Consider the following 14599-nt stretch of genomic DNA (forward strand, 5'->3'; position numbering starts at 1 on the left):
GCTGCCTCTTCCCTGTGATCAACACACAATACCTCGTTAAACCCAGAGCATGCAAAATAACCTTGAAGAAGATGAGTTTTTGCTGGTGTGCCTTCTCGTTTTGGTGCTTTATTTCCTCGCAGTTTCCCATCATTTTGCTGCTCCTGTGATTCTCTCCGCTCTCCTGAATTTGTCCGCACGTCTGAATGCTGTCGCCCATCCACCCCGTCCCTCCCCTTGTAGCTCGCTCCTTTCCTTTCCGCAGACCTGTCTGTCCTCGCTTCTATAGAAGCAAGTTTTGGCAACATGACCGGCCGCACCTCCAGCTGTGATTTGGACTGGGCGGTTGGTGATTTTATTGCTGGAGGTGGCACAGGAGGGGGTGGCAAGTCTACAAAGTTGAAAAAGAATAATAATTACAATGACATCATACGCTAATGAAATTAAGAAATAATATTTAACTTCCACTGAATAAACCGATGCCCTATTTACTTTCAGGCCTCCCTCTGCCCTGCTCTCTCCACCCCAGAAAGTATTGTGTTACTGTTGTGACTGCTGATGGGTATTTTTCCAAAGCTTGACCTTTAAAAATGCAAAGTAAAGACCTCTCACTGCCTTTTCAAATCACAATATTTTCTTAAAAATCATTACAAAAAGCTGTAATATACTTTAGGCGCTTGGATATTAATATATCAGTTATGGATATCAACACAGAGTTAAAGATATTAACATTTTTTTGCTGATATTTATAATTTCTGCTGAGTCCACGCTAAGTCCATGCAACAACACAGCAGCTTGTGTTATAGTCACTCAAGCTCTTCAGTGTGCTGAGCATTAAAGCAAGTTGGCTGGGGTGTAAGAATGTATATCAGAAAGGATAAACTATATTAATTATTGCTTTCTTCTTCTGAAATAATAGGTTAATCTAACATACATGTATCCCTGATGTCTGTGGGCATCTCATGAGATATAAAAAAATCCACACTCAATCAATGAAGAAACAAGCTCTCAGGAAGAAAAAGAAAATAAAAAAAGGCACACAAGACACTTGAATTTGTCTCCTTAAGCCAGCACAGCTTAAGGGATTCTAAAATTCTGTATATTTTCAAACAGTATTTATAAGGTACACATATGTTTTAGTTAAATTTTTCTGTTCCTGCATTAAGATTTAAAACCAGAATGTATAAACTGTTCATCAGGATACAACAGTGCTCTGTGGAATATAAAATGTGAAGGAAAAAAATGTAAAAGTCAAACAAGGAAGGGACAATACAAAAGCAGTTCACCACAAAGCTGTAGGAACAAACTACATGCAAGAGAACAACAGGTTAAAAAAAGTGACATGTGAAAGATGTTTCTGAGGTTAACATTCTCAAGTAAGATTGCTAAAAAAAAACCCAAACAGCAGCACTATTAAAAAATGTAACTTCAGCATTTTATAATAGTGTGCATTCATTCTTTCTACTTCCACAAAAATCTTGGAGCAGCTGTGTTTTTCAAACACCATCACTACATATACAGCTAATTCAGAGCCTATTCAAGAGAACATTTCAACTGAAAATTAACTAAATTGGGCCAAGAATAAAGGTAGTACTCCTGAATAAGAAAAAAATAGGCATCTAACATATACATATAAATTCAGATATGGCAGATGCCAGATATTTTGAGAGGTTTTCTAGTGACACAAAGCGCAAATGACTTGATCTACCCCTGTCGAAAGGTGTAGCAATGCAGAATTCAGTGCTCTATGCAGGCTTACTGGGCACCATCCTCCATGTTAAACTGGTGACATAACTTGGAATTGCCCTTGACCTGTTTTAAATAAGACTGGAAATTTTATCGGTTGCCTAGACTAGGATGATGAGGAAGAAAGATGTCATAAAGTTAATTTCCTAGGGTTGGACTTACTTCAGGTAAATGAGATCTGTCACATCATTCTTGCTGCATTAACTCTACTGTCTTGGCAAAAGAACACAAAAAAATAGAAGAAAAAAAAAAAAAACACAAAAAACCAGCCAGGCAACCAAGAAGACCTCTTGTTCTAATTTATGGCTTGAATAACGGACCAAATCCTTTTAACAAGAAATGCAGAAATTTTTTTCCTTCTAAGAACAAGTTGGACATTTTTGTTTGGACAAGCCTTATATTCCTTGCAAATTATGTAGGGTGGTTTGTTTTTCGAACTCTGGCAGTTTGGGGAACATCAGTTTTAGATAGTAGCTAAAGGTAAACAATTCAATACTGACACGTGCTTTAAGCATCTACTTAACACTCAACATTTGCAGATGTATTTTACGAAAAAGCACTGTCATTTCCAGAACTTGAGAAGGCATAATGTAAATTAGCTGGAAGCCTGGATATACTAAGTGGCTGAATCAAAATAATTTTATTTATGGATTGGGAATTATTGTACTATAATGGAAGAACAAAGACACATCTGTGGGCAGTGGACTGGACTTGCTTAACTGAGGGAACTAAAACTGTAAAATGGAGAGGCACCTTCTGACTCAATGAGATATGAAATGAAACAGATTTTGGCAAGAAAGCACAGAACCAGTTACATTGCATTCCTCTGTTATCCATAATGCGTTAAACATGGTTTACAGTGGTAACGTCTGCCCAATACACAGCCTCAGCAATCGAACTCCGTAATTCTGCACATCAGAGCAGCATTCAGACCACCTCCTCTATGCATCTAAAATGCCCTGTGAACTCTAGACACCAAAGAGCAAACCAACCCACTTTCACTGGGCTGCCCAGCCCTGTAGATGCTTAAATTCAACATGTGCCTACAAGTGACAAGACATTTGCATCACAGGGATCCACAGGCACATGAGCTTATGTGTCAATACCCGCCCCAAAACATCTTGGTCTGAAGAAGTACATAACCTCTTACAACTCAACAACTAGGTGAAGAATTGTGTGAAGACCTCAGAATAGCATGTGATATGTTCCTTGAAAGCCCAGTGCATCATACTATGTCAGATCCAGCCCAAAGCTTATCGAGCACAGTAACTGTTCTTCAAAAGCATTGCTGGAGATGATGATGGTTCCCACCTTTGCAGAAGACTTTTAGTGATCGCAGAACTTGATCAGGATTTAAAAAATAAGATAACTCTTCATTAGGCTGAGGAGATTCAAACAATATTTTCCTTTCTCTGGAAAACATCCTTCTCGCATGTCTTCTCTCAGAAAAGGACGCATTGAATCAGCAGTGGACGAAGATACTCAAACTCCTACCTGCTCCTGCTACAAGTGTAGGCTTCTGGAACCATAGTTCATGCAATATCTTATGTCTCACATTCCCCACTCACTGTCTCTATTACGTTATCAGAGCACTGAATAGCCCTTCTGTTGAGCCTGCTGACGCAAAGGGAGTGTAGGTACTTAATACAAGCCTTTTCAGTCACCCTTGGAGCCAGTCTCCAACAGTTGTGACCCAGCAATGCACTGGCTGAATACCTAAGGGAAGGAACAGCATCTTTCCTGTGGCCTATAAAATACAACTTGGAACAAAATACTTTATCCAAGATTCCTATCCAGCTACACAGGACCATGAACAAATGAACAAAGTGGTGTTAAGTCTTGACTATGGAAAGGAAAGATGCATTGATATAAAAAGTTTCATAAAACTGCAGTAGCTCTATGGTACAGTAATAAATAGAGAAGCGATATTCTCTGTCAAGAACATTTTTGCAACCTGCAGGGAAACTATAAAAATCTTCATTATAACACAGTACTCCTCACTGAGAAGAATCCTTTACAGAGGAGAAAAAAACCCCAACCTTTTCAGAGGTCAACACTATTACACCCCTGTGGTATTTATTTTAACAGCTCAGATCACAGAGAATATCCAGATTCAATCTGCCTCCTCGAGTACAAACTGGCACACTTCTTATTAAAAGGAAAATGGAAGCTTCCATTGTAAGGAATAAAAAATAAATCACAAAGCAACATCAAACTAATATAAAGAACTCAGAAGTATTTGTTAAAGGTCAGCTGTGCTCACGTTTCATTCATGTCTATGTATTACTGTTGTACTGCTTCCCACTTAACTAAAACAATTAATGGATGCCATTTCATAGCACAGTCTGCAGGGGAAACCTTCCATATATGTCTTTTGAATGGAGCGACGATAATTTTCTAAATGAGAACATATATAGGAATCATGGGATAAGCAAAACAATAGGGGGGAAAAATAATCTGCTATGTTAGTTCGGCACTGAAGTGGAGAAACCACAAATAAGTGCAAAAAGATGAGTTGTAAGTAGTGACAAATGAGGGAAGTAGGCCTTGTTAGGCAACTCTCTCTTTTAAGCTCTATTGGGCTGTAGATTTCTACAGTCACACCGTGAAGAAAACAGCAGAGTTATAGATTTGATTCAGTAAAGGAGAAGACACAGAGTGAATTTTTTTCTACTGCATATTTATGCAGGGATGCAAAACTCAAGATCGTTCCTGACTTAGTAAAGCTTTAAGATAATTTAAGGTTCCTAGATACATAATAACCTCAGTTACTATTTATTTTCATGCCTTATCTTTCAAGAAACATGGCTCAAACTGTACATAATAACTGTATGAATAAACAGATACAGCAAAACCCAATATGATGTATAAAAGCAGTGGGTTGTTCGGTTGTAAGTTTTTTTTTGCCTGTATGTACATTTACATAATGCTTTTATCAAAACAGTTTTCATTCCACAAAAACTCCTTCAGTAACAAAATCAACATTTAAAAAATATCTAACAGTGGAATCAGAAGTAAGGACTGCAAAAAAAGCAGGGATCTAAGAATTATCATCATTCAGTAACAAGCTGTTTTTTAGCAGAGGTAAGAAATGCATTCCTAGGTATTTTTTACCTTGCTGAAATTTGTGCAGGATAGATTTATTTGTACTGCACAGGAAGAGGGAGACAAAAGTACAATGATGCTGGCATGCATAATGGCTTAATATTTCACAGTGAAAATTCAAGGAAATATTTGGCAGATATTCAGCTGCCCTAGTGGCTTGCCATTCGTAACACAGCTAAATAACTCCGCTGCAGTCTCAACCAGTTAGTTGTGAAAATGCTAGTATTTTTCCCGTTGTCAGAGATTTAAAAAAGAATCAGGATTTAAAGTCTCGTGTGAACTGTCAATAGCATAATTTCTACTGAAAGGCCTACTGAATCAAAGAAATTAAAAAATACTTTTATACTTTTTATCTAAATGATTACAATTCTGAGGGTTTATAACTACTAATAAATCAATTCAAGACAGTTCAGAAGAGACTTTCATATATATGATTTTACAAAAGACAAAAATATTCTTTTAAAATGTAAGTAGGTCAGGCAAGGTTGAGAAGGAGGATACATCTGTTTGGTGGTTCCTGTAATGCACTCTTAGTAGTTAACTCTCTAAAAGGCTAGATGAAGAGCAATTAAAAATTCATACACTTTAATCCTTACCACCTCCTGAGCAAAGATTTTTAGCAACAAATATAGAGAACATTTCGCTGCCTGGATGACTGACAAGGAACAAAACAACTGAGCTGAAATCCCATTCCACATAAAGTAGAAACTAATTTGAACTAATGCTAGCAGAAAATACAAAATTGTTACTGCTAATACAATGCAGAGTAGAACTGAGAGCACTCTATTTAAAAAAGGGTAGTAGGAGACCTTTCACTGCTACATTAGTAACAAATACACTTTCAGAAATACCAATCTCACAAATCTTGCTGTATAAAGGAGAAAAAAATACAAAATTTTTTAAGACTTAGATATATCGCTGCTGATAATACTCTCGATATTTTCGACCATTCATACAAAGACTTACTGATATATCTTTTCTGTCAACCAATCATGTAAATTCTTCATGACACTGGTATTTCATGAAACTGCTAGCAAATAGTAACTATTCAGGTAATTTGGGAACGGTAGAAAATTCTTTATACGTGAAAGTAAATTCCATTTTAAAAGCCGAGAAATTAATTAAGCCAACGCATTTTTCTCTTGTCAGTATTTATTCAATGCTTCTAGCCAAGAATAAATGCCTAAATTCAGAATTTCTGCTTTGCTCTACTACAAACACATGTATGTTCACACACACACCCCCACCCACACCCCCCCCCCCCAAAAATCTTTGTATCAGGCACTCCCTTATAAAAAAGATAAGTAACAACGTGACATGAAGCCAATGAAAAAACCTAAGTATATCTGGGAAAGGTGAATTGTGCTTAAAAAATGTTTCCTTCATGTCTCCTCTTTTATATCACTTTTAATTTTTACAGATGTTTCTAAAGGGACAATATACTAGATGTGGCTATTAAAATGAGTGGATAGAACCTTCAGTGAAGTTCCAAATATGCTTATGTTAATAGATTGGGGGGGAATCAAAACCAAACAAGCCCTTCAACCTTTGAACTGGGTTTTATTAGTTCTGCAGAAATTAAAGCCATAATTTGCTGTTCCCCGAATGACCACACTGTATTGCACACTAAACAGGTTAGGGGAAATTCCCACCTAATTAGAAAATACGCTGAAGAAAGCAGGTGCTATATAACACAAAACAAATATTGATCATGACTGTCAAATCTACCGCACTATCTAACCACAATGCTCTACGATTTAACTCTGTATAATTACTTTCACAAAACCCTGTCATCAAATACAGCGCCACCTCTTTATTTACTCCTGTGTTAGAACAAAACGGCCACATAAAATTCCTGTTCAGATTTTATTTCTGATGTCCTAGCTGTTGTGTTTGTATCGAGGTCTGATGCTCAGCCAATTATTCTGTTAAGAGCATTCTCTTCAAGAGAATAAAAGCTGATAAAATGTCCATAAAATCTTGCAAAATGCCATTACAAGGGTCTCGTAAATGTAACATTTCTGATACAGTTTTGGGATTCACACCTTGTGTTGTCCTTTCACAGAAGCATACACGCACAAAACCACTGTAATAACCTCTTGAAACCAGATATTATTCCAACAGCTTAGTTTCACTGACAGAAGGGGCCTGGGCATAAGCCAAGAGGCCCAGGTGCACTGTGTCATGCCTGCATCTAATGCAGCCTAGTATCAGATAGATGCTAGTGAGAGACAATACTCAGAATAAAGTACAGATAATAGCACGGACAACCACTCATTGCTAAATTACTTCTGCTCATCGTGCTGTGAGCTTTGTATTAAATTTTTTCGTCAAGTGGCAGGAATCATAGGGAGAAGTGGCTCAAAACTCCCTTCTTGTAACCCTGGATAAGGATCTATAACATTAGGCTTTCATATGATAATGGCAAATGATGCCCCTCTTTGAAAAATTTCAGACTGGTAATGAAAGTCCTAATCAGATTGTTGTTGCAGAGAATGAGGAGGTGGGGAACGATGCCTTACTTTCCCCTCCCCACCATTTGCAAATTTAGCAAACTTGACAAGATGGGTTAAGCCTTGCAGAATTTATCTTACATGAATTTCCAACAAAGCCCGTGGGTTGTTTTATAAAACTGGAAGGCAGTGCTTTAATAAAAGCTGCACCACCTGAGGCATTTTCATTAAAGGCTCTCTCTAGACAACATCACAATGTTTGCATTATCCTCCTACACTCCCAAGAGAATACAAGCACTACCTTTTCAGCAAGAGTTGATATTGTGTGTGAAGGCACGAAAGAAGATGATTAGATTTTGCTTTTACTCACAAAGTAACCGCTTGCAACAATGCTGCAGTCAGGATTAAAATTCATTGATTTGTGTTGCCCACCATTTGAATGGTATATTGCTTTTTTCAGGAAAAGATACATTCTGAAGGTTTTAATAGTTAGTCATGTGAACAAAGATTTTAATCCTAACCACACATTATTCTCAATGACTGTACTATTTATGCTCTCTGGGCTCTTAAATAATGACAGTAATTAGCCGATTAGGATACTACAGAAAACAGGTGCAAGGGTCTGCAGTGGAAGCATCAATGTACAGTATTAAGGAACTCTGGCATTCAAAATGATTAATCTGTTCAGTGTGTTTAGCAACAGGAAATACAAATCACTAAATTCTGAAGCATAACGTTATCTCTGTGGAGAAATTTCACACACACACACTGAATGCATATTCAGAAAGGTTCACTGACGTTTTCCCCCGTTTCAGTGGACTCACCATCTGTGTAGACTTCTCTGCGCAGATGTCCTGGCTGGTGTTTTTGCTTTTTGGCAGGTCGGACCTTCTGTATTACAACAGCACTCATGTTGCTATCGGTAGACATGGGGCTGGTGGGTCTAGGACAGTGTGATGCATGAAAATGTCTACGGCCTGGAAATTGTTACAGAACAATAGGTTTTATTTTCCTTATCTAAAATAAGACATTTCGTACTTTCTCTTTTTTCACATCAGAATGACCTAGTTATACAAAACCTGAAAATACACTGTTGGAACGATAACAGAACCCTCATCCTTCCTGTAATCAGTTTTAGAGTGAGCTGTAACTAAATTTGCTATCCTGTCAGTAGGCAGGTTGGCTTAGTTTCACAGAAATTATCCAACTGGTTGGTAGCTGGAAGCTCCTGCCCCAGGAAGCTGAACACCATTGGCAGTCAAGCACAGGCAGGCTTTTTGCCTTCCAGAAACAACAAAATATTTCACTTTTAAAAGGAGTTTCACCTCCCCTAGCTCTGGCAGCACGAGGCCACCCATGCCATAAGCAGAGCAAGTCACTAGCAGGTTTCAGGTACAGATGCCTCCTCTGCCTCTTTGAGTGAATTACCAGGAATGCATCGGGGATGTATGACTGGCATTTTGTCACAGCTTATTTGCAGATAAGAAGTGTCATATTTTTAGGATGTGTAGTCTGGTACGGGTAATAAAAATACATAAAAATCACTGCATAACATGAAGCCAACTGTTGTAAAATTATTTACGTGTAATGGGAACAGGATAAATAAATATGTACATTTACACATACATAGACACACATATTTCCATAAACATATATGTATAAAATGGATAAAATCCTGGCCCCATGGGTATGAATGGGAGTTTTGCCACCTACTTCAATCGGCCAGGATTTCATCCAGAATTACTAAATTACCTCCCCTCTCACTCTTCATGATGAGCAGCTGTGTTGAAATGAAACAAAGGACTGTTAACGGGGAGAGGGTATCAGAAATGGGAGGAAGGTTGCAAAGCTGTGGAGTCAGGGTGGCCACAGTTGTGACAGAGTACCTCTTCTCCAGGTTTGGCAGTTTAATAGGATTGATTGGCAAATATTCGTGGATCTGCTTGAAACCCGCGTGCCACTTTGCAGTATTCTTACTACTTAGCTGAACTATAACAGTATCTACTGGGCCTAGTTACTGATCAGGTTACTGATTACCTGTATATCCCTACAGGTAACCACTATGTTGTAAACCACTAAATATTTCAAATATCATATTTCGTATGTCCAGTGGTGATTTAGGAGGAAAAAAAGAAGCAAGAAACATATGCATAAGGCCTTGCTGCATATTCATAATCTATAATTCTAAACTGCAACTAATAACAGCTGTCATATTATGAAACCAGCACAAACCCAGTTCATCTCAATAATACAGCCGCAAGAACTTGAACAGCATTCTCCAAAAGACAACCACAAAAATATAAAATGGAAAACAAATATTACAATTCTTTTTCAAATCCAGGGGAAATACGACTCTAAAGGGTTATGACATTTCAATACAGAGGGATTAAATCTCATGAAGAGTGACTGAAAACACTGGGAACCTTTCATTAGGAAAAGGATACAATTCTGTAATCCTTTTTTTTTTCCTTTCTCATTCAGTTCTGGGTGGAAATCCACCAGCAGTGTTGAGGTTAGGCAGAAATCAATGAGACCAAAAAATCAGGAACTACTTATGAAAAACTGTGTAGAGTAGCAAGTTATTTGAACTGTTTCACCAAAACTCCTTTTCTGACACTTCCACCAGTGTAAATTGACACCCCCCACGGATTTCCACATGTTGTAAGAACAAGAATAATCCAGGAAGCAGTTGTGGATAAATACATTTCACAATGGCCTTTTTGTTTTCCTTCTCCCATCAAACAGAGGACAAACTCACCTCCTGCTGCATCCTGCATTTGACGTCTGGCTACTTTCAGGCCAGCATATTCCGCAGCTGCTGCAACAGCCTGTGCAAAATCTGCGTCGGTAAAAAATGATCCATCTGAAGAGCTAACGCTAGACCGCCCGCTTGAGATGTTATCTTCTTCGGAGGCTGAACCCCAGCCATTGATCATGGACCCTGTTACAGAGCTCTCCAAATCCCCAACGCTGGAGGCAGGTGTTTGCTCAAGGCCACGCAAAAGGAGCCTTCTGTTCTGCATCTTGGCAACTTCTACATCGGCCTCATCCTCCTCCTCTTCTGGTGCATCAGTATCCATATCAGAGACCAAGGGCCCTGAGATATATCCATAGGTGTGTGGTGGGGAGATAGGCCTTGGAGGGGGTGGAGGACTCACAGGCTGACGTCTGCACAAAAATACAAGGGTAAGAAGAATTGAAGTCACATAACAGAGTCACAGAAAATAACAGACTGATGAAAATACTTCTTTTATTTCCCAACAAGCTTGACTTGCCTTTTTAAATCAACAGAATATATCTGAAAGGTTCACTTTTTTTTGTTTTGTTTTGGGTTTTTTTAGTTTTTATTTTTGTGGTAAATCAGAACTGACTGACAGCTATGTCGTTTGAAATCTACCACAAAGAAATCTGATTTTTCAATATGATTCCTTTATCACTGATTTTAAAGAAAATTGGCTTATTTTGCATAAAGCTGTTCATTTTTCCTAAAACAGCACATGTACAGCCAGCTGAAGAGGTGGTTACAGTTCACGTGACTATTTAAAAAAATTATTTGTGCACCCTTGAGAGTATGAGCAAAAGAAGTGTCTGTATATTGCTCTAAAAGCTTGAAACTATCAATGACAACAGATGCCTCTATCCAAACAGATTGCTTCATAAATATTATCTTCCCTCCACCCACCCGTGATTCAGAAAGATATGAAAAGAGACAGTTATTTCATTATTTTTTAAATTGCTCTAGGTGGTAATATAAAGAAAGAATTCTCTACCATAACGTTAGTTCTAGGTCTTAAGGATACCAAAATGCATATAAATGTATTGGTTAATTTATTTTGAGCTTCCATCCTCAGTAATAGTGTCTCTAGCTTAAAGAGACAAAGTATTAGATACCATTAGATCAATGTTCTGTTTAGTTAATACTTCACTCAGAAATCCCAGATAGTAACAATGTCAACAGTTTTTCTTCACAGGGCCACAGGCATGCTCTTTAACTGCCATTTGTCTGATAGGAAGAAATACTTTCTGCAGCAATGGCTGCACTGTTGGCTTTGCTTATCAGGCATTTCTACTGCAGTCCGTTCTGCAAAAATTTCCAAAGTAATTTTCCTTTGTCAATTTTTCCCTCTGATTATCTCATTGACAAATAAATGGTGACTCTCATAAATTAGATCTTCTCTTTTGGGGGGGATGTGAGTTTTTTATTTTAATAAATGGGAATACTAATTTTGAAAGGAAAATTTAGCAAGAAAAAACCTAATACTTTGTGGCAAGAGCAAGCTGAAACCTCCCTGGGCTACTTCACCTAGCCACTGTTTTCCACTTGCTGTATTAAGTACTGAATGGAATGAAGAAAAGGTCAGTTAGGGATATATAGCCAATAATCATTTAATAGCCCCCTTCTCCTCCCAAATCCCAGAGGCCATTGCTACGGGAATCTCTACCTGCCTTTGACTAGAGACCTTGCCCAATAAAGTTTTACTGTCTTAATTTAATGCTCTTGTGACAACTGTCCTTGTAATATATTTGCCAGTCTTCCTGTTCCCTAGGCTTTGGTATTAGGAGAGAGGCAACTGGTTACAAAACATGTTAGGGTTCTTGAAAATATAGCTTGCCTGCCAACCTTTAAGGACAGGCTAATTGAGAGCAGCTGGTTCATGGGCATACAGAATTAACAATACTTCATTCACTTTATCTGATGCAGTGGTTCTTGCTATAACAGTGACATCGTCTCCTATCTCAGCTCTCCCTTTACATTGACATCACCTACTATCCCACTAAATCTTTTTTTCTCTGCTTGTCCACTCTTCCAGAGCACAGACTTCTACTTCAGTTTGCTATACTTCTAGCAAGCTTACCATACAGAGATATATTACAGTACACCATCACCACCAGAATCATATTCTAGATGCCTGGTTCTGATCAAAAATTGAGATAATATTCAGCAGAACTACAGGTAAAGCTAATAAAAAAGCACGACAAACAGTATTTTAGGTGTTATTTTCACTATAAAATCACCATTTACACACCTCCTGAAACAATAGAGAAGCACCACTCACAGTGTATTGTGAGTGAAAGTATTGTCACATCATATTCAAAACAGAAACCCCCCTTCCAGAATGGCTGCAGCTGTTGAGCACATGTACATCCAACTCCTAAACAGCAATACCATGGGTCGTATCAATGCTGTTAGATGGAAAAGGTAGTCAGCCAAGCCTTACAAATCAAGTAAATACGTGAATCCTTTTTAACTGATGAGATAAATGTAGCAAAAAGAAACAGTGTTTGAAAAAGTAAGATTAAAAAGACGTGTTTAGTCACTAACAATTCTAAAACTTTCAGCAAACCTAGACTTAACCACTGTAGGAAGAACAACATAAATTTAAATTCTATTTTTTCAGTCCACTCAATGAGTAAGCTGTATGCTCTAGGAGCTTAAATTGGAACATCCTTCCAGATACTTTTGCCACTTTCTTTGATGACATTTATGGTGACTAGCCATGAAGCTTTGTGTTGAGCAAACCTTCTACTTTCCAAGTGGTTGCTGGCTGGTTACGCATGTGTGCATACATCTGATTCCATGCGTACTCCACTCTGTACGTCAGTACGCATCTCCCACTCTCCAGAACATGGTAGCTGAGGCTCTGGAAAGTCACTCACAATGCATTGCTCACTTAGCATTTCCTTTTTCCATTAGTGTCCAGCTAGTTTAACCTCTAAATAACCCAGAAAACTTAAGTGATTAAAATGAAAACTTCTGTGCCCCGACACATCAGGGCCAATAGAAATTACAGGAAAATATTGCCAGCCACCCACTAATAAAAAGAGTGATTTTAAAGGCTCAGGAAGATAGAGGAAGAGAAAGAGATAATACAGTACAAGGAGTGTTACCATAAAGAATAAAGAAAACAAAACAAGGCAGACAAGTAGAAGTGGGGAGCAAAAGTAAAAGCCAATAGAGGCCCTTCAAAAAAAGGGCTTACTTAAAAAAGGGAAACAGAAAAATGAACCAATTTTTCAAAAACATTCTGGCAAATATATCCATAAATGTCCAGTAAGCTATATTAATAAAATCAAAGTTCTACCGTCTACTCAGCAAGATCAAATTAATTTCATCACAATAGGCCTGCACTTCACTCAAAATAAAAAATATGACTAGAATATTGCAGGTAAGTTTGTGTATTTGTGGTAACAAACAATATGTGCAAACCACTGGAGGAAAAATATAATAAAAGAAATATAATTTGGGATGGAAAAGCTGTGCCCTCTGAACAAAGTGCAAGACAGGTAAGCTGATGCTTACAGAAAAAGCCTCATTCAGAATTCACTATTTTATGGAAGAGAAGCTGTGAGACTGTATATGCAAAATAGTTTGTATTAAAAGCAACTCAGGGAAGAAACAGAATTTCCCTAGAACAAATATCTATCTTCATTAACATTGGCCATTCCTTTAAATAAGGGTAGGTGGAAATGTTAAGAAAATTTTGCAACCAATAATTTCCTGCATTAGGATTTATGAGAGGAGGAAAATCTATAGGTTACATAAATTATATATTTATATATATTCATACATATTAGTGACAAGTTAATTGCACAGTTACTGTGAAATAATGCATGCTATTTTATGGTAATAATGCAGTAAATCTATTGGAAACAATGGAACTGTAATTATATGGTAAGCTGTGTTAACGATACCACTTTAATATCCTGATGCTGTGAATTTAACTTATGTCAGCATCGTACGTACCGTAAAGTGATATACTGCATTTCTTTCCATGGAATAAGAATAAAGGAACATAATTATGTATTTCTTAGGTTACAAATAGTTCTAGCATCCTGGATTAGGAGTTAAATATTAACAGAAATTATCACGGGGAAAATCTTGGCCTCACTGAATTCAACATGAATTTTCAGTGGGGCCAGGATGACTTTTGTCACATCTTTCTCACTACATTTGCATTGACACACCTCCGGTCAGGTTGGTGTTGTATGTGTCCCAGATCTTCCTGACAGTCCTGTAACATGGGCTGGAGTTCTTCTTGGGGAGAGGGGGTGAGAGTGGCAGTTGACTGATGGCTATAGGAGACAGCGGCTGGAGAGGAAGCTGCTCCTCGGACAGGTGGAGTAGGACCTCGCTCATCTTCTTCCTCTTCCTCTAGCTCATCCTGCTGCAGATACATCCTTGCAGGTGGGACAGGACAAGGAATTTCTTGGTCATAGCTAAAATTAATTGTTTAAGAAAATAAGGACTTCGTTTTTTACTGTGTAATTAGCATATTTGACACAGATATAAATAGCCCAGAAATCAAAAATCATTG

The 14599-nt window shown here is 37.9% G+C and overlaps 1 protein-coding gene across 8 annotated transcripts in view; it reads right to left on the bottom strand.

The window, feature by feature from the left end:
- Window positions 1–14599, bottom strand: part of ROBO1 (roundabout guidance receptor 1) — a 748981-nt gene that overhangs the window by 3688 nt on the left and 730694 nt on the right. For all 8 annotated transcript variants that reach the window (XM_075102152.1, XM_075102145.1, XM_075102162.1 and 5 more), the window contains 4 exons: window positions 14250–14501; window positions 10042–10451; window positions 8108–8260; window positions 62–370 (listed from right to left, as the gene is read on the bottom strand). In XM_075102152.1, the coding sequence (XP_074958253.1) occupies window positions 62–370; window positions 8108–8260; window positions 10042–10451; window positions 14250–14501 (1124 nt within the window). The remainder of the gene's footprint in view (window positions 1–61; window positions 371–8107; window positions 8261–10041; window positions 10452–14249; window positions 14502–14599) is intronic.

This window comes from Phalacrocorax aristotelis, chromosome 1 (genome assembly GCF_949628215.1).
Source record: "Phalacrocorax aristotelis chromosome 1, bGulAri2.1, whole genome shotgun sequence".
Classification (NCBI taxonomy): Eukaryota; Metazoa; Chordata; class Aves; order Suliformes; family Phalacrocoracidae; genus Phalacrocorax; species Phalacrocorax aristotelis.